Source organism: Capricornis sumatraensis, chromosome 2 (genome assembly GCF_032405125.1).
Source record: "Capricornis sumatraensis isolate serow.1 chromosome 2, serow.2, whole genome shotgun sequence".
In the NCBI taxonomy this organism is placed as follows: domain Eukaryota; kingdom Metazoa; phylum Chordata; class Mammalia; order Artiodactyla; family Bovidae; genus Capricornis; species Capricornis sumatraensis.
Window position 1 is genome coordinate 145,007,105 of NC_091070.1, and position 20,398 is coordinate 145,027,502.

The window sequence follows — 20,398 nt, forward strand, 5'->3', positions numbered from 1 at the left end:
ATAAGAATGTGGTCATAGGTCAACACACAGTGATAGACTTTTCCACTTCCTATAGTGCAACCTTTAATGATATTCCTTAGCATTTTTGCCTTATAGTTAATAGAGATAAATATTTCCTTTAAATACTGAAAATAATAATATCTAGTAATATAGTATAGGGCTTTATGGTTTATCTTCAACATAATTGTAGCATATTTAGGTTAACTATAATGAACCTCAAGAATATAGATCATGAAAAGCATAGTAACACTTGTAACGTCATTAAGAGTAGGTCAGAATGTGTCTATAACGTATTCAAGGTCTAGAAATCTAAACAAGTTTTCACAAATAGAATGGATGTGGCTTATATCAATGACATACATTGATACAAATTAAAACAGGACAGTGTGACTGAGGGAAATCAATGCTGACCTCAGGACCAGAAAAATTCAGTTTCTTCCCTCAATTATTCCACTAGCTTTTGGACTTCCCTGGTGGCTCAGTGGTAAAGAACCCACCTGCCATGCAGGAGATGAAGTTTTGGTCCCTGGGTTGGGAAGATCCCCTGGGGAAGGAAATGGCACCCACTCCAGTATCCCTGTTGGGACAATCCCATGAACAGAGGAGTCTGGTGGGCTACAGTCCATGGGTTCCCAAAGAGTCAGACACAACTGAGGAACTGAGCACATACACAGCTTCTGGGATTTGGAGCAGGTCACTTAAACTTTCTAGGCCTTATCTGTCATCACTGAAATGGGGGGCTTCTAATATTGTCATCTAGATCTAAAATTCTGTATGTGCTGCCATGATGTAAAAATCATCCCTCACACTTCTTTTATACTCTTACTACCACATAATAATGTATTAGATTTTTTCTTACCTCTATTCTCTATAATTTGTTTCATCCTCCATAATACTTCAAGTCTAATTTTTCTGGAATTCACCTCTAATCATGCCTTTCATGATTCCATACTAATTACAAAATAAAATGCAAATTTCCCAGAATAACCTTTTGTATTATACATGATCTTTCATATTACAACTTCCATCTGCCTTTCTTGTTTAATTGTGCTCTGTACCTACTCTTCACCTGCTCAACCACAGACACTTATGATCCCCTTACACTTATGTCCCAGACAGACATGTTCAAGCCTCTGATTTACATTTTCACATTTGCTTCCCATAAAAACTATCCTCGTAGAAACTGAGATCACATAACTTTTTTCTCCCTGAAACGTCCCTCATGGTCTCCATTCAGAACTGAAGATTTTGCCTCATGTGCTTATGTATATCTTTATTGTAGGACCTGTTAGTCTGTCTTGGATTATAGTTATTTATTATCAGCCTTTGTCTTAAGATCTGGTACTACAAAGTAAGACCTTTGTAATTCACACAGTGCTTTGAAAATTTTGGGTGTCCAATAAAATGCTTGCCGAATTTAATTGAAAGAAATCAGGATATTACTATTAAATAAACAGAAAACATGGACAGCTTCTTAGTAGTACATAGAATGTGTTGAGGCCCTAGGTGAAAGATACTAGGCTAGTTCTATAATAGACTGCTGCATTCAGTTCCGCAACCCTATATACCATCTATTGGTCTCCCCAATTTACAGATGAGAAAACTGAGAGAGGTCACCTAAACTGGCCAATGGTCACAAAGCAGGTAAAGGGGATCACCCAGATTCCTGCCTAAGAAGTGTAGGAAAAACGCTCTAAACTGCTTTGTTCCTGGGTTTCAAACTGCTTTCCTTCTCGACATTGCTACAATGGCTGAAATTCCCAAATGGGAAGAGGGTGTTGCAGAGGAAATGTGCAGTATGAAAACGCTCCCCCTTGCTCTCAATGCTTAAATACTCTTCACAGTTTCTCTGCCGATTTTTTATCACTCAAACATGAAAACTGCTTCTTTTGAGCAAATCTGGTATCTATCTTTACTAGAGCTCTCTTCATTTTGTTTCAGAAAAAAATATACTGAGCATTTCTTCTTAAAAAAATAAAAATAAAAAGAATATATTGACTTTTTATTTAAACATTTTCCCATAAGTTTTCTGGGAATTTAAGAGAAACTTTAAGATGAAGACCCTGCTCAAGATAAGGTGAACACCATGTCTGGATTCTAAGTACAGGCCAATTGTAGGAACCCAATCTGTTAAATTCCTGGAAGCATGAGTCCCATTACACCCTGCTGCTACTTTGGTACATGTCACCACGGCCATCTGGCACTATTCTGGTGCTTTTCAGGAAAGAATAGCCGCAGGCTTCAGTGGAAATGCCAGATCAGAGGACAGAAGTTCAAGATGGCCATGTGTACAAGAGGTTTAATGACACCCAGAGCAAAGGGGTGCCAGGCACTTTTGAATCATGCTCTTAATTATATGGTATTCTAAGGTCTTGATTATTTTTTTTCCTGTTCAGTTTTCTCTAATTTTTTTTTTTAATATCTTAAGAACTTTAATTATATCTTGGACATTGTCGACTTTCATCTTCACTTTTATTTTCCATAGCAAATGACTCAAATACAAGATACCAGGAATTGGCACATTTCAAGCTCCCCAGATGCTTTCCTATCGTGTTTCCTTTGGATCACTTTCTCTAACTGCACAGAGATGGCCCAGTGAATGCCTCTGACATAGCAATTGTCATTTGGGATGGCAGTTCCTTTACTTTTCTCTCTTACTCAATAAGAGATCCTGAGAGCAGGGAAATGATCCCATTCACTTCTCTATCCAAAGGGCCTAGTGTTACAGGAGGACCTGCCATACTGGGTAAACTTGATGTACCAAATTAATGCATATGTGGATGATTTAAATAGAGATGTCAATGTTTACATGGTTCTTATAAGTGTAGTCAACTTGACTAAAGAAAAACCCCCGAGTTAAAAGACCCTTGTTTACTTCTACTGTAGAAAATGCTCCTACTGTGAATTTCTAGAATTCTAATAATTTCTTTTCAACATTACAGAACACAAGAAACTCAAATTGAGTGCTTCAAATAATAATGGTAATTGATAGGAAAGAGAGAACAAATCCAATATATATGTTAGGTTTAAGGAGGAAAATGTATTGTATGTCTTTATGAAAAGTGAAGTCTGTCACTAAGTTGTGTCCGACTGTTTGCAATCCAGTGGACTGTAGCCCGCCAGGCTCCTCTGTCCATGGGATTCTCCAGGCAAGAGTACTGGAGTGGGTTGCCATTTCCTTCTCCAGGGGATCTTCCTGACAGTGATTGAACCTGGGTCTCCTGCTTGGCAGGTGGATTCTTTACCACTCAGCCACCAGGGAAGACCCCTTATATCTTCATGCCCAAATATAAATTATATCTTTACAGATCTAAAAAGACTAGTTAAAATCACTGTGATCTAACAGTAAAGTTTAAATAATGGTATGTGCTTGTTTTATTGGGGTTCCCTGATAGCTCAGTTGGTAAAGAATCTGCCTGCAATGCAGGAGACCTGGTTCGATTCCTGGGTCAGAAAGATCCACTGCAGAAGGGATAGGCTACCCACTCCAGTATTCTTGGGCTTCCCTTGTGGCTCAGCTGGTAAAGAACAAGCCTGCAAAGCAGGATTCTTTTATTATGCAGGTTGTTTTATCACCTGAATATTGATCTAGCATGAAGATTGGAGTACTCAGATACGCAGATGACACCACCCTTATGGCAGAAAGTGAAGAGGAACTAAAAAGCCTCTTGATGAAAGTGAAAGAGAAGTGTGAAAAAGTTGGCTTAAAGCTCAACATTCAGAAAATGAAGATTATGGCATCCGGTCCCATCACTTCATGGGAAATAGATGGGGAAACAGTGGAAACAGTGTCAGACTTTATTTTTTGGGGCTTAAAATCACTGCAGATGGTGACTGCAGCCATGAAATTAAAAGATGCTTACTCCTTGGAAGGAAAGTTATGACCAACCTAGATAGCATATTCAAAAGCAGAGACATTACTTTGCCGACTAAGGTCTGTCTAGTCAAGGCTATGGTTTTTCTAGTAGTCATGTATGAATGTGAGAGTTGGACTGTGAAGAAGGCTGAGTGCCAAAGAATTGATGCTTTTGAACTGTGATGTTGGAGAAGACTCTTGAGAGTCCCTTGGGCTGCAAGGAGATCCAACCAGTCCATTCTGAAGGAGATCAGCCCTTGGATTTCTTTGGAAGGAATGATGCTAAAGCTGAAACTCCAGTACTTTGGCCACCTCATGCGAAGTGATGACTCATTGGAAAAGACTCTGATGCTGGGAGGGATTGGGGGCAGGAGGAGAAGGGGATGACAGAGGATGAGATAGCTGGATGGCATCATGGACTCGATGGAGGTGAGTCTGAGTGAACTCCGGGAGTTGGTGATGGACAGGGAGGCCTGGCATGCTGTGATTCATGGGGTCGCAAAGAGTCGGACATGACTGAGCGACTGAACTGAACTGAACTGAACTAAGTTTGTAGTCACCAGCTTTAACCTCAGGTTCTGATTTGCTCCTCTTACATAATTACACAAGTATATGTACTGTCTTGGAAAGCATTTTGTTCTTTAAAGCTAATTTGAGACTAAGACCTGAGGCTGGAAACCTGTCTTTCAATTCTTAAAAGTAACTGCTTTCAAATATTTTCTTCAGTTCAGTTCAGTCATTCAGTCATGTCCGACTCCTTGTGACCCCATGAACCGCAGCACACCAGGCCTCCCTGTCCATCACCAACTCCCAGAGTTTACCCAGCCCATGTCCACAGAGTCGGTGATGCCATCCAACCCTCTTATTCTCTGTCATCCCCTTCTCCTCCTGCCCTCAATCTTTCCCAGCATCAGGGTCTTTTCCAGTGAGTCAGCTCTTCGCATCAGCTGGCGAAAATGTTGGAGTTCAGCTTCAACATCAGTCCTTCCAGTCAACACCCAGGATTGATTTCCTTTAGGATGGACTGGTTGGATCTCCTTGCAGTCCAAGGGACTCTCAAGAGTCTTCTCCCACACCACAGTTCAAAAGCATCAATTCTTTGGCCCTCAGCTTTCTTTACAGTCCAACTCTCACATCCATACATGACCACTGGAAAAACCATAGCCTTGACAGCTATAATTTCTTTGCCCATAGAACATATACCTGTCTTTTAAAAACATGAGTATAAATCACAACTTAGTGCTACTAATATTTGACAGGTATCATTTAAAGTTCATACTTTTACATTTCTGAATTCATCTGATCTTCAAAACACCCATCTGATGAAGGTACTATTACTATCCCCATCTTACAGATGAGGTAACTGAAACACAGAAGTATCACATGGTTTCTACAACATTATACAGTTTGTTAACTAGATTATAAAATGAAGAAATCTAGTATTTGAGTTCATGTTTGTATGCCAACTCCCTCTTGCTAAAAATTTTTACCACTGACCTTACTCTCCAGCAGAAATTGAGAAATAGCAGAAAATAAATTAATATAATGCACATTTTTTCTTTGTATACTATGTATGTCATCATACAATTTCTGCTGTGAGTGGTACTCCTAAAAAAAGTAAGATCTTCATAAACTCAGATTAAATAGTAATTTTTGATTAAATAGTATTTTTTGATTCCCTGGTGGCTCACACAGTAAAGAGTCTGTCTGCAATGCGGAAGACCTGTGTTCAATCCCTGGGTCAGGAAGATCCCCTGGAGAAAGAAATGGCAACCCACTCCAGTTCTTGCCTGGGAAACCTCATGGATGGAGGAGCCTGGCAGGCTATATAGTCCATGGGGTCATGAAGAGTCAGACACAACTGACTGACTTCACCTTCACTTTCAAATAATATTTTAACTATTAGTGTAATCATTTTATTCATATAGAAAAAACATATATATTTGGACCTGAATAGTTTAATAAAAGAACACATAGTATTTTGGGATCCAACACATATGTCTTAATATCAAATGAAATAGGAGGTAATGAAAAAGTGGAAAAAATATTCAATGATGTCAGAGTAATAAAATTAACTAAAAGCTCTGTATTTGAGATATGGAATAAGAGAAACAAAATTCTGATTTTGATATTTAATGTGACAATCTTAAGTTATATACACATAAATTATTGACTTTGAGACATCAATATTTGTAAACTACTTCTTTTGAGTTGTTTACTAAGTTAAGTATCAAATTTGTCCTTAAAACATTTTATGTCATACTAACTTCAAAGTTTATTCAAAATGTAGTTTCCACCATTTTCTTTAACCATTTTTAAAATTGAAGTATAGGTAGTTTATAATATGGTGCTAGTTTCAGGTGTACAGCAAAGCGACTCAATTATATGTGTGTGTGTGTGTGTTCTTTTCCAGATTATTTTCCATTGTAGGTTATTACAAGGTACTGAATACAGTCCCCTGTGGTATAGAGTGGGTCTTTGTTGTTGATTATATATATAGTAGTGTGCATCTAATAATCCCGAACTCCTAGTTTATCTCCCTTCACTCAGCTATCCCCTTTGGTAACCATAAGTTTGTGGTCTATGAGTCTATTTCTGTTTTGTAAATTAGTTCATTTGTACATTTTTTTTTAGACTCCACAAATGAGTGATGTCATATGGTATTTATCTTTCTTTTGTTACTTACTTCACTTAAAATGATAATGTCTAGGTACATCCACGCTGTTACAAATAAACCATTTTATTTAAGGACTATAAAAGTTTATGTTTTATATTATGTAGTAACTAATTAGTTTATCTAGCAAATGGTTATTGAGTGTATACCATGTGCCTGATATATTTCATTCAATCCATAAGTTATCCAGAGAAGGGATCTAATCTACTCTGGGAGATGATAATTCAGCAATATATCATTAGCCACTGTCTTTTCAAATTTGTCTCCTATATAATTGTTGTTGCTCAGTTGCTAAGTCATGTCTGACTCTTAGATCATATTTAAATGCACATTATAGGCCAACCTTCAGGATTAAAATCTTTCCAAGGCTGCTTAAGACCTTATTTACTTAAATATATCTATAAAAGGGGTTGATGAATAAGAGATATCGAAGGGGGGCTGTTAATGTGGGACATTAATAACTTTAATTTTCCAACATCCTAAGGGTATGATTAAATTAAGTATGATTGTTATGTGTTTCATTGTGAGATGCACCAAAAAGTCAAATTATGAACAAAATATATAAAAGAAATAAAATCTAATATGGGATAAAAGTATATCTCACAAAGAAACACATTTTATTACTAATAATTCTAATAATTTATTCTCCCAAAGCAACAATAAAAAAAATGCCTTTGCTGGCATGTGCACTTTATATCAAATAATTTTCTATGAAAATTAAAACTACAAGTTCTTTGTTTAAATATGCCTCTCTTTGAAGTTGCAAATCTCAAATAATCTGTAGGTATGCTCCAGATCATAAATGAGCAAAAATATAATTAAGAATGAGGACTTAGAGATCTTAGAGAATGATTCAATCTTAACCTTCATCACAACTTTTTCATATACAAATGTCACCACTGGCTGAGAAAAGAAAGTTAAGAAAAACAATTATGTTCATAACTATTAGTCTTATTTTACTCCATCCATTCAATAGAACTTTATTGAAATTCTACTATAGATTAGAAGGTATGCCAGTAGTGATTCCATATTATTTCCATTAATTTAACCAAAAAGCATATAATAAACAATCAATAAGTATTGATTAAATGAATAAATGAATTTTCATAAAAGTACAAACAGAATACACTCTGCTATTATACTTTGGCACCCACTTTGGAGTATCTTTAATATAAGAATGATCTCTTTTAGACCATCCATGAAGGCCCAGTTTCTGAGGCATGAATAGAACTTAATTAAATGATGATTTTACCACCAAAGCATTCCTAGAGCACAGGCTTTGGTGAGGACATTAAATTGCAGACCATACATCCACACATATTTCCATGGTTATTACTCACAAACAACTGTCCATTAAATGTACTGATAACTTGTTCACCTTTTCCTGAAAATACATTGATTTTCATTACCTTTATTTCCTCTTCTCTTTAATTTGTACCTAAATGGCCTAATGTCAGTTTTAGCAGAATGTACAGAAGCCATCTTGATTTCAAAACCAGGCCCAAGGTGTCCCTGGGAGGTGTGAGCAGGAAGGGTTCCTTCTTGGCATTCAGTTTTTTTGTGGCATAAGATGGCAAAGTAGACGGAATTGTGCAAAGGAATTGTGCTCTTCTGCGAGAACTCCAAAACTACAACTCGCTACTGAACAACCATCAAATGGAGAATGTTAGATCCCATCAAAAAAAAAAAACACCTCCATGTCCAAGGGCAAAGAAGTAGCTACAGCAAGACGATAGGAGGGGTAAAATCAAATTTAGAATCAAATCCTTTACCCACTAGAGATGCTCAGAGGGCATCTCAACAACCCTTGTGAGCACAAGAACCCAGAGACCCCACAGAGACTGACCAGAACTGTGTTTGAGTGTCTCCTGAGAAGGTATAGGTCGGTGGTGGCCCACCACAGGGGCAGGGGCTCTGGGTGCAGCTGACCTGGGCATGGCATAAGGCCTCTTGGAGGAGGTCACCGTTAAACGCACCATAGAGCTGCCAGAACTTATACAGGACGGGGAAACAGACTCTTGGAGGGCACACTAGAACCTTGGGTGCACCAGGACCCAGGAAAAAGAAGCAATGATCTCACAAGAGATTGACCCAGACTTGCCCGTGATTGTCCACGAGTCTCCGGTGGAGGCATGGGTCAACAGTGGTCTGCTGCAGAATCAGGGGTACTGAGTGTGACATGCCTGCATGGGACCTCTTCAAGGAGGTCCTATTATTTTCATTACCTCCACCATAGTTTGGCCTCAGGTCAAACAACGGGGAGGAAACACAGCCCCACCCATCAATAGAAAATTGGATTAAAGATTTACTGAGCATGGCCCTGACCATCAGAACAAGACCCAGTTTCCCCCTCAGTCAGTCTCTCTCATCAGGAAGCTTCCACAAGCCTCTTACCCTTCTCCATCAGAGGGCAGACAGAATGAACCACAATCACAGAAAACTAACCAAACTGATCACATGGACCACAGCCTTGTCTAACTCAATGAAACTATGAGCTATGAAGTGTAGGGTCATCCAAGATGGACAGGTCTTGGTGTAGAGCTCTGACAAAACGAGGTCCACTGGAGAAAGGAATGACAAACCACTTCAGTATTCTTGCCTTGAGAACCCCATGAATAGCATGAGAAGGCAAAAAGATAGGATACTGAAAGATGAACTCCCCAGTCCAGTAGGTGCGCAGTATGCTACAGGAGATAAGTGGAGAAATAACTCCAGAAAGAATGAAGAGATGGAGCCAAAGCAAAAACAAAACCCAGTTATGGACATGACTGGTGATGGAAACAGAGTCTGATGCTGTAAAGAGCAGTACTGCATAGGAACCTGGAATGTTAGATCCACGAATCAAAGCAAATTGGAAGTGGCCAAACAGGAGGTGGCAAGACTGAATATGAACATTTTAGGAATCAGTGAACTAAAATGGACTGGAATGGGTGAATTTAACTCAGATGACCATTATATCTACTACTGTGGGCAAGAATCCCTTAGAAAAAATGGAGTAGCCATCATAGTAAACAAAGGAGTCTGAAATGCAGTACTTGGATACAATCTCCAAAATGACAGAATGATCTCTGTTCGTTTCCAAGACAAACCATTCAATATCTCAGTAAGCCAAGTCTATGTCTGGAACCAGTAATGGTGAAGAAGCTGAACTTGAACAGTTCTATGAAGACCTACAAGACCTTCTAGAACTAACACCCAAAAAAGATGTCCTTTTCATTATAGGGGACTGGAATGCAAAAGTAGGATGTCAAGAGATACCTGCAGTAACAGGCCAATTTGGCCTTGGAGTACAAAATGAAGCAGGGCAAAGGCTAACAGAGTTTTGTCAAGAGAATGCACTGGTCATAGTAAACACCCTCTTCCAAAAACACAAGAGAAGACTCTACACATGGACATCACCAGACGGCCAACACAGAAATCAGATTGATTATATTCTTTGCAGCGAAAGATGGAGAAGCTCTACACAGTCAGCAAAAATAAGACTTGGAGCTGACTGTGGCTCAGATCATAAACTCCTTGCCAAACTCAGCCTTAAATTGAAGAAAGCAGGGAAAACCACTAGACCATACAGGTATGACCTAATCATATCCCTTACAATTATACAGTGGAAGTGACAAATAGATTTAAGGGACTAGATCTGATAGACAGAGCACCTGAAGAACTATGGATGGAGGTTCATGACACCACTGTACAGCAGGCAGTGATCAAGACCATCCCAAGAAAAAGAAATGCAAAAAGGCAAAGTGGTTTTCTGAGGAGGCCTTACAAATAGCTGTGAAAAGAAGGGAAGCAAAAGGCAAAGGAGAAAAGGAAAGATATACCCATCTGAATGCAGAGTTCCAAATACTAGCAAGGAGAAATAAGAAAACCTTTCTCAGTGATCAATGCAAAGAAACAGGAAAACAATAGAATGGGAAAGACTAGAGATCTCATGAAGAAAGTTAGAGATACCAAGGGACGATTTCATGCAAATATGAGCACAATAAAAGACAGAAATGGCATGGACCTAACAGAAGCAGAAGATATTAAGATGAGGTGGCAAGAATATACAGATGAACTATACAAAGAAGATCTTCATGACTGAGATAACCACGATGGTGTGATCACTCACCTAGAGCCAGCTATCCTGAAATGTGAAGTCAAGTGGGCTTTAGAAAGCATCACTATGAACAAAGCTAGTGGAGGTGATGGAATTCCAGTTGAGCTGTTTCAAATCCTAAATCATGATGCTGTGAAAGTGCTGCATTCAATATGCCAGCACACTTGGAAAACTCAGCAGTGGCCACAGAAGTGGAAAAGGTCAGTTTTCATTCCAATCCCAAAGGAAGGCAATGCCAAAGAATGCTTAAACTACCACACAATTGCACTCATCTCACATGCTACCAAAGTAATGCTCAAAATTCTCCAAGGCAGGCTTCAAGAGTATGTGAATCGAGAACTTCCAGATGTTCAAGTTGGATTTAGAAAAGTCAGAGGAACCAGAGATCAAATTGCCAACATCCATTGGATCATCAAAAAGCAAGAGAGTTCCAGAAAAACGTCTGCTTTACTGACTACGTCAAAGCCTTTGACTGTGGATCACAACAAACTGTGGAAAACTTGGAGGTAGGAATACCAGACAACCTTACCTGCCTCCTGAGAAATCTGGATGCAGGTCAGGAAGCAACAGTTAGAACTGGACATGGAACAACAGACTGGTTCCAAATGGAAAGGAGAACATCAAGGCTGTATATTGTCACCCTGCTTATTTAACTTACATGCAGAGTACATCATACGAAATGCCAGGCCGGATGAAGCACAAGTTGGAATCAAGATTGCTGGGAGAAATATCAATAACTTCAGATGTGCAGATGACACCACCCTTATGGCAGAAAGCGAAGAAGACCTAAAGAGCCCCTTGATGAAAATGAAAGAGGAAAGTGAAAAAGTTGGCTTAAAACTCAACATTCTGAAAACCAAGATCATGGCATCTGGTCCCGTCACTGCAAGGCAAATAGATGGGGAAACAATGAAACCATGAGAGACTTTATTTTCTTGGGCTCCAAAATCACTGCAGATGGTGACTGCAGCCATGAACTTAAAAAATGCTTGCTCCTTGGAAGGAAAGCTATGACCAACCTAGACAGCATATTAAAAAGCAGACATTACTTTGCCAACAAAGGTCTGTCTAGTCAAAGCTATGGTTGGATGTGAGAGTTGGACTATAAAGAAAGCTGAACACTGAAGAGCTGATGCTTTTGAACTATAGTGTTGGAGAACACTCTTGAGAGTTCTTTGGACTGCAAGTCCAAGGACCAAACCATTTAATCCTAAAAGAAATCAGTCCTGAATATTCATTGGAAGGACTCATGCTGAAGGTGAAACTCAAATACTTTGTACACTTGATAAGAAGAAGTGACTCATTTGAAAAGACCCTGATGCTGGGAAAGATTGAAGGTGGGAGGAGAAGGGGGTGACAGAGGATGAGATGGTTGGATGGCAACACTACTCAATGGAAATGAATTTAGTATGTTCCGGGAGTTGGTGATGGACAGGGAAGCCTGGCTTGCTGCAGTCTATGGGGTTGCAAAGAGTCTGACATATCTTAGAGACTAAAAATCAACAAACTGTAAAGAAAATTCAGTTATTTTGTCACTGATATTGTAAATTATATCCTCACTCCTTTCAATGTTTCCACTTTCCTTTCCTGTCTGTCAGAGACCTCATCATGTCCAGAGAAGTCATTGTGAAATGATAAGTAGACAATTAGGCAATGAGAAATAAAAGCATCACTTACAATTTTATGATTTTTAGCTGTAAACATGCTTTTCAACAAGCCTAACAATTTGGAAAAGCAGAAGATCCTTTCATAATTGCTTTAACTTGCTAATGCAATGTGATATGAAATATGTAAAGGTATTTAGACATAAAGTTCAAAAAGTGAACACAATTTGTTCATGTATAGAATTATAATGACCTATATTGTGTTATTATCCAGAGGGAAACTCTGTAATGTAAGGAATTCTAGAAATAGTATAATCAGAGAGGAGCACGAGAACAGCAGTGGGGAGACAGGCTGTATTCTTGTCTGATATTAACCATAGTGTTTTTAGGTAACTCAGTTAACCTTTTCAAGCCACAGTTTTCTCATTTGTGATAGGAGACTCAAACCAAGTGTTCTGGGAGTACATGACTTTATTAGACCTAATTCAACAATGAGACATTTCCTCACATTTTGTTGTTAATACGTTGCATGAGAAATAGCCTGTGATGTATACACATGAAGGGAAGAAATCTTTGTGATAATATTCGTAACAGATTCCCAAAGTAAACACTAAAAATTGCACCCTTAATGCTTTTTATTTAACAAACCAGTTTAGACAACTCAATCCCCTAGAGGAATCCCCGTGGCTTGCTCACAGATTCAATGTCCATTGCCTTCACATGCCTTTTCTCCTAATCCTCCTTGGTCTAACCTCCCTCCATTTCTCTTCTATGAGGAATTCTTTCCTCTGTGCTTTATCATTCTCATGCTGCTAAGCTGCTAAGTCACTTCAGTCGTGTCCGACTCTGTGCGACCCCATAGACGGTAGCCCACTAGGCTCCTCTGTCCCTGAGATTCTCCAGGCAAGAATACTGGAGTGGGTTGCCATTTCTTTCTCCAATGCATGAAAGTGAAAAGTAAAAGTGAAGTCGTTCAGTCTCTTAGTGACCCCATGGACTGCAGCCTACCAGGCTCCTCCATCCATGGGATTTTATTCTCATAGACATACACAATCTATTTTTCTAAATTTTTAAAAAAATTCCGACTCTGCCCTCTCAGTCTACCCAAAGCTCCATGTTCACTCTTCCTTCACAGGAGTCTCAAGGGTACCACCTGTGCTTTCCCAAAGGAAGCATCTTTTTGGGTAGACAGCCCCTGTGCCATCTACACATCTGTGTTAGAATTAAACCAGTTGCTCTCTGCAGAAGATAACACTGTCAAAGCCAAGTTCAGTAGCTAAATGAAGAGAAAACTCTGTTCCACAGAGTAGAACCCCCACAAGACATCATCCACACACATGACTTCCAAGATCACAAAGCTAGCCAAGTCACAGAAGAGGTCTCCCCAACCCACTCCCTCATTAAGGTTAGCATTATTAGAGTCATTGTGAGGTAGACTGGGGGTGATGGTAATGCAAGAGGAAGATGGACAAGCACCCAAATCGTGGCTCTTCACTTAACTGCTGTGTCCCCAGAAAGACATTTAGCTCTTTGAGTTACAATATATTGATTTAAAAAATACGGATAATAATGCCTTCTTGCTATGCTGTGCTTCATCGCTCAGTCATGTCCAACCCTCTGTGACCCCACAGACTATAGCCTGCCAGGCTCCTCTATCCATGGGGATTCTCCAGGCAAGAATACTGGAGTGGGTTGTCACGCCCTGCACCAGGGGATCTTCCCAACCGAGGGATCAAACCCAGGTCTCCTGCATTGCAGGCAGATTCTTTACTGTCTGAGCCACCAGGGAAGCCCATGAACCCTGGAGTGGGCAGCCTATCCCTTCTCCAGGGGATCTTCCTGACCCAGGAGTCGAACTGGGGTTTCCTGCATTGCAGGCAGATCCTTTACCAGCTGAGCTACCAGGGAAGCCCCTTCTTGATACTACCTAAATACAAATCATACTACCATTTAAAGTACTTCTCAGGATTAAAGATAATGTATACATAGAGTCTGTAATCTAAAGGAGGCTTGAAATCGACTATTCCTTATTATTATTATCATTATTATTAACATCCCTTTAAGGTTGGTAGAAGGCACCCATTTTTTTCCTTACTAGGACAGGGATTACTATGAGTGACTTGACCATAAAGTGGAGCAACCTAGGAATAGTATAGGATTCCCTAACAGTTGGTTCTATGTTCAGACCTAGTTTCAGTATTTGTGGAAATGTCCTCATTTAGTGTCTCTAAAACCCAGGACTCTATTATTGTCTCTATTTCCTTTTCGTTTTTCACCAAAGGACTCTGCACTGTAACTTTAAAAAAGGAAGAAAGATTTGTCAGCTTGTCTCTCTTGGTAGGGTTTCTGCTTCTTTGAGTGGACCACCTATGCCACGCTGAAAAGGGAAAAATTCTACAACTACTATTTTGGTATGTGCGATGCAGAAATGTTGTCATTTTGTACTTCCTGCTGATGCTAAAGTTTATGTAAAAGGAAATCAGCTAGCTATATTTCCAAGGAAGATCGTGTGAGTTATAAAATTTTCACATAGATTTTGAGCTAAACAGAAATCTTATGAATTAATGTTTGCTACAATTAAGATACAGTGGACACTTTCCAGTGAGGAAAAACATAAAAACATATGAAGGTTCTGTCAAGACACAATAATGTCTAGGCATGATGTTCAGACTGAACTAACCAGGGTATCTTTGCTTGCTTAAACAAAGGCCTTTTGAACTTCTTCAGGCAGGACACTAACAGAGAAATGATGGCTTTTACTCCTGAACACAATGTCTAGATATTGATTTAAACTATAGTAACTAACCTGCATTAACAAAATCCTGAAACATATCCATTAAGTACAATATTCAATTAGCGAAAATTTTCTATATGATTTCAAGCCTGTCATCTTTAAAATATTTTGAATTGGCTTCAGGTAGTTATTTCACATTCAAAGGATAGAGAATCTTTTCCCCATTTATTTATTAAGAACTTGCAACTTTTGGTTTCAAGGTTAATTTGTCATTTGTTTATAGTAGATACTGAGTCAATGTGAACTCATATCTTGGAAAAGGATGACTAATGAGAACAAAATTGTGAGTCTGAGCACAGGTGGAACCATTGTTAAGCACTGCATAAAGGGAATGAATTAGGCACACAACCAGCCTTCTCATGTATAATATTGGGTTCCTAAGCTACAACACCTTTTATTAATTTGAGGTGTGCTGCTGGCTGCAATTGCACTGTAAGTGATACAACCATTGCTTGGAGAGGGCTTTGGAACTTTAAAGGCAAGAGAAACCTTTTCTTCAGTGGAATGTTCCTTTTCACCTGCTTTTCTGTTTAACCTGATAAGGCCTAGGGTATGCATGTTTTAAAGTGCCTTTCATAACTTGACTTTTCTCTTTCCAAATTAAACAGTGCAAAATTGAATTGTCAAACATGTTCATAAAGTGAGGTACCATGTTGGAAATCATTTCTGTTTTTCAAATTAACATGTAATATTGGTATATTTAATTAGTGTCAACCATAAACCCCTTTATCAGCATAAACAATTGGCAGCATAAACCAAAAATGTAAGAAAAAATGAATTCTATCCATTAATTTACCATTTGCTTACCATCAAGTTTGGACATCACCTGAGACATGATTACTTGATTTTACTGAGTACCTCAGCCTGTATATAGGATATAATTTCTATACCCTGTCACCATGCAAAAGCACCTGATACATCCTGAGTGCATATTCTAGCTCAGGTATGATAGCTGGTATATTTCATGCTTTAACTGCATAATATTTTCTAAGATACATGGATATTATAATTTCTAGTACATATGAATAAACATAGTTATGTCATATCATATAATTTTTATCACATATGTAGAAATTGAGGATGAGAGAAGTACCTTGGCCAGAATTATCCAAGTAGTATGTAGAACAGGTGGTATATGAACCAGGTCAGCCTGTCTATCAGACCAGGCTTTCTGGCCATAGTTCAGTTTAGCCTGATTTCAGCCCCCTTCTGGTTGGAATGAATGTTGTTCTTCACTTCCCTAGTTAGTTTCTTCATGTGCTGTGCTGTGCTTAATGGCTCAGCCGTGTCTGACTCTTCGTGACCCCAGGGACCCAGGCTGCTCTGTCCATGGGGATGCTCCAGGCAAAAATACTGGAGTGGGTTGTCATGCCTTCCTCCAGGGCATCTTTCCAGCCTAGGGATCGAACCCAGGTCTCCTGCATTTCAGGCAGATTCTTTATCATGTGAGGCACCAGGGAAGCCTGAGAATACTGGAGTGTGTAGCCTTTCATTTCTCCAGGGGATTTTCCTGACCCAGGAATCGAACCCGGGTTTCCTGCATTGCAGGTGGATTCTTTACCAACTGAGCTACCAAGGAAGATCTAGTTTTTTCATATTTAATGCCTATCATGAATAGCAATTTAAAACAGCCTGAACTCCAAGAAGAAAGACAAAGTTTAAATTGTCCATGGTATCACTGACTTGAGACCCAGAGACTTTTTCTCTAAAACTTATCTTCTGTTATAGAGAAACTTTATTTGGGATGGTAGGAAAATGTGTTAGTCTTTTCCTATATTATTTCTGACTTTAGTTATATGTTAAGAAAGGTCTTTCACACTGTAAAATCTAAAAAAATATATGGTTATGCTATTATTACTGCTTAGTTTTTAGCCATTTCTTAAAATTTAAATTATTGGTCTATCTGGAATTTATTTTTGTATGGGATATGGTAGGAACCTAACTTAATTCTTAGGTCCCATTTTCTCCTCAACTTCTGGTCTTTTTTACCTTTTTATTCCTGACATTATTGTCTGACGTAACAGAAAAGACTTGAATATGTGCTTTGGGTTGATATGTGATGAAAGACTCACTCAATTTCGTTCTTCCATTTTAATTACTAAGGTCTGGGGAAACTATGCTGGAAAGCAAAGTGCCATTACTCTTTAAATAATCATTGTACTAATGTCTCCTCCCAATTTTGAGAGGCTCTTTAGTGGTTCATCATGAATATGAATTTCGGAGAGATCATTTGCAATCCAGTTCTGTGGCTCCTCCTTTGAAATCTGTTACTCTCAAGACATAATGTCATAAGTGCACATCCAGGCTCCATGAATTGTTTTCAAGCAATTGTTCTATAGCTTGCCCTACTAGGGAATCCATAGAGGATATCTGAATGGGTCAAAGTGAAGGTAATGATTTTGGGCTGTTTCCATTCATGGAAAAGAACAAACATTTGTGAGATGTTTGTTCATAGAGAACATATTTCAAATGTCTTTTGAGGCATTTTTACTTTTAAAATTTTAAATTAAACGATAGTGTACTCCTATTAAAGGCACCTCAAAAGTGTACACATAGATTCTTTTAAGGTACATCCTTAATTCTCTGGTTTGCATCCTCTTTCATGAAAGTGTTTTCCTCAAAGCCATACAGCTGCAATCTAAATGCGGTCAGATTCTAGCTGACCTCAGGTGTGCTCTGTCCTGCAGGCAGAAGCCAGCAATTAACTGATTTCTCCTGGACAGATGTAATAGATCCAGAAGGGAATGAACGTGTTTTTGCACAAAACCACAGCGGATTAGCAATGCGACAAGTGGCCTGACAGGATTTAACTTGAAGGCAGGGATCTCATCTCTCTATCCCTTTACCCTGTTCATCATGGAATCTTCTGTGCCCACATTTTTTTCCTCGGGAAAACTCTTCATAAGCTTTCAACAAAATTATCTAAACCGTGGCCTCAAAATCCCTTGTGAAAAGAGAAAGGACAAAAATAAATGAATCAATTAATTATTTTAAATAAACAGGTCAATTTTTTCCCTTCTTTTCTATGGGTCATGGATGAAGGAATCACCCATCATTTCTCTGAGACTTATGCAAATCATGTACATCTTTCTTAATCCTGAAACCATTTTTTAAAAAAATTTGCAAAACCTAAGAGAAACTTGCAGGTATACTGTTATCTATACAAACAATCTAACAATGTCACTTCTCCCAAGTTTCAAAACAGTGACTATACCTCAACACAGATAAGCCTCACAATCATCAGATACAGAATCTACTATCTGTACTTGTAAGTGCTAAACCTCCATATTTGGCTGAAAAGACAGCCAAGGAAGGATATTTATAATTCAGCAATGGTCTTATACTTCTCTCTGCAATCCAGGCTCTAATTACACAGAATATAGTTTTATGCTTAAAAAACATATGATTTCACTAAACATATCCAACACATCTCTTCTCTACCTATGATTTAATAAACCTCTTGCTTAAAAATGCCTTCCTAATGCAATGGACCACAGTGCATGGAATCACTGGACCTGTCAATCTTTATAACCCTCCCATAAATTGTTCCTCCCTTAAATACCGCATTTTGGTAACTTAGACGCTCATTATGAATATATCTGCATGCTAACTGCTTATCTGTGATACTGCTCAGCACAGAATAAATGCACATGTACAAACATGTAAAATCAGATGATGTCATTTATTTTAAAAATATTATACATACGTATACATATGCATAAATATACATATACATGTATATATGCATATAATTTTTGTTAACCATGGAAAAAAGCCAATAGATTGATACCTAGAGATGTGGGCCCAATTTTAGAAGCAGATGTGAACACCATAGTAATTTTAATAGGGGAGGGGCTTTTTGTTTTTGTTTTTGTGTAATAAAGCAATCGATATTCCTAATCCTATATAAACATCCCCAGCCCTCAGACACCCAGGGCATGACTGTGTATTTGAACTCCCTGAGAAAGCTCACAGAGTCTAGACAGGTATTCGTAGATTGAGGACACAAATCCCAAAATATCAGCATCATGGCCCTTCCGGGCCAGGGACGACGCTGTGCACACAGGCCGTCCAGGAGGGCCAGGGAACTAGCCCCACACTCACTCACACAGGTATCTCCCCGTCTGCAGGCCACCTAGCAGTGGCAACGCTACTGGCAACCAGCCCTGGCTGGCGGGCACTCACAGGCACACTCCGGGAAGATCCCGAGAAACCTAGGGGGAAAGGGGAGCGTGGGGGCATTTGGGGGCAGCAGCGCGCACCCAGCACGGTCTCTGCGCCTCCACACCTCCCGGGACCCGAACTGGCTCCGGAGCCCCCGGAGGATCTGCATTACGCCAAGGCGCTGGGCCAACTCACCTCCACGAAATAAAAGCAGGGCAGGAGGGTCACGCTGTCCTTGATCACTTTGCCCTTTGGCCTCTCCTTCGCCGACATCCCTGCCGCCTGCCCGGGATGCGTCCTCCCCCGGGCGAGGTGTGCACAGCGCAGCCAAGGCGAGATGCCTCCTCCAGCCGCAAGCGCCCGGCGCCGCTGATGTCACATTCCCCGCGGGCACCGCTGGAGCCAGCGCGGTGCAGGCAGCGCCCCCGCCTCTCCCCGCCCCTCTTTGCAGCAACCCAGCGGCTCCCAGAGCGAGCAGGTCCTCCGCCTCCTCTGCTCTGGCTGCCACCCCCGGTTTTTCTCGGCGGAGACGTCCAGCTCCTTCCTCCAAGCTGTTGCTGCAATGGCTTCCCCTCCCCGCCACCCTCCCTCTGCTCTCCACAGCCCTGGCGAGGCTTCGTGGCGGTCGGGGCTTGACGTCAAGAATCGGCAAAGGGGGACGCACCCCTGGATGCTGCAGCAGAGAGGCTGAGGAGACCAGGCACCCACGGCCCCCCGGGAAGCCTCCTGGATCCCTCCAGGAACTCTTAACTTCAGGATTGCTAGAGAGCGGAAGCTCAGCTCTTGCGCACTGACCCGCAGCGCGAAAACCGACCTCCACCTGCGCGAAATTAAAACTTAGATCCCATGCTGAAAAGTAGGCCGTGGTGGGAACTCACTGAGAGCTGGCTGCCATCCAGGAATGACTTCCCCCGACTGAGGATTCTCTGCTTAGGAGACTCCCTGGCTCCCTAGGACACAGACTTAACCTGCTGATAAACTTTCACTATTGCCTGTCTGGGAATGGTGAGGCACTGGTGGAGGCGGATGTGTGGGCATCCTCATATAGCCCCAAAGCCACGATATTATGCTCTTACCTCATCATCGCACCCCCGGAACCACGTCAATGTTACAGTCATCACCGTAAAAGGAGACACTTCTCAGCCATTGACAATCTAAATTAAGTCCTTCACTTTATTGGTGATGTTCTTGGCTTGTCTCATCTTTA

General features: G+C 40.1%; 1 protein-coding gene across 2 annotated transcripts in view; it reads right to left on the reverse strand.

Annotated features, from left to right (window-relative positions):
* The window catches only part of PLPPR4 (phospholipid phosphatase related 4), a 46,614-nt gene extending 27,013 nt beyond the window's left edge, over nucleotides 1–19,601 (reverse strand). Inside the window, exon 1 of one of the 2 annotated variants that reach the window (XM_068965938.1) lies at nucleotides 19,387–19,601. In XM_068965938.1, coding sequence (XP_068822039.1) covers nucleotides 19,387–19,464 — 78 coding nt within the window. In that variant the 5' untranslated portion in view covers nucleotides 19,465–19,601. The remainder of the gene's footprint in view (nucleotides 1–19,386) is intronic. The other variant, XM_068965937.1, reaches the window with a different exon arrangement.
* Between the last annotated feature and the right edge of the window lie 797 nt (nucleotides 19,602–20,398).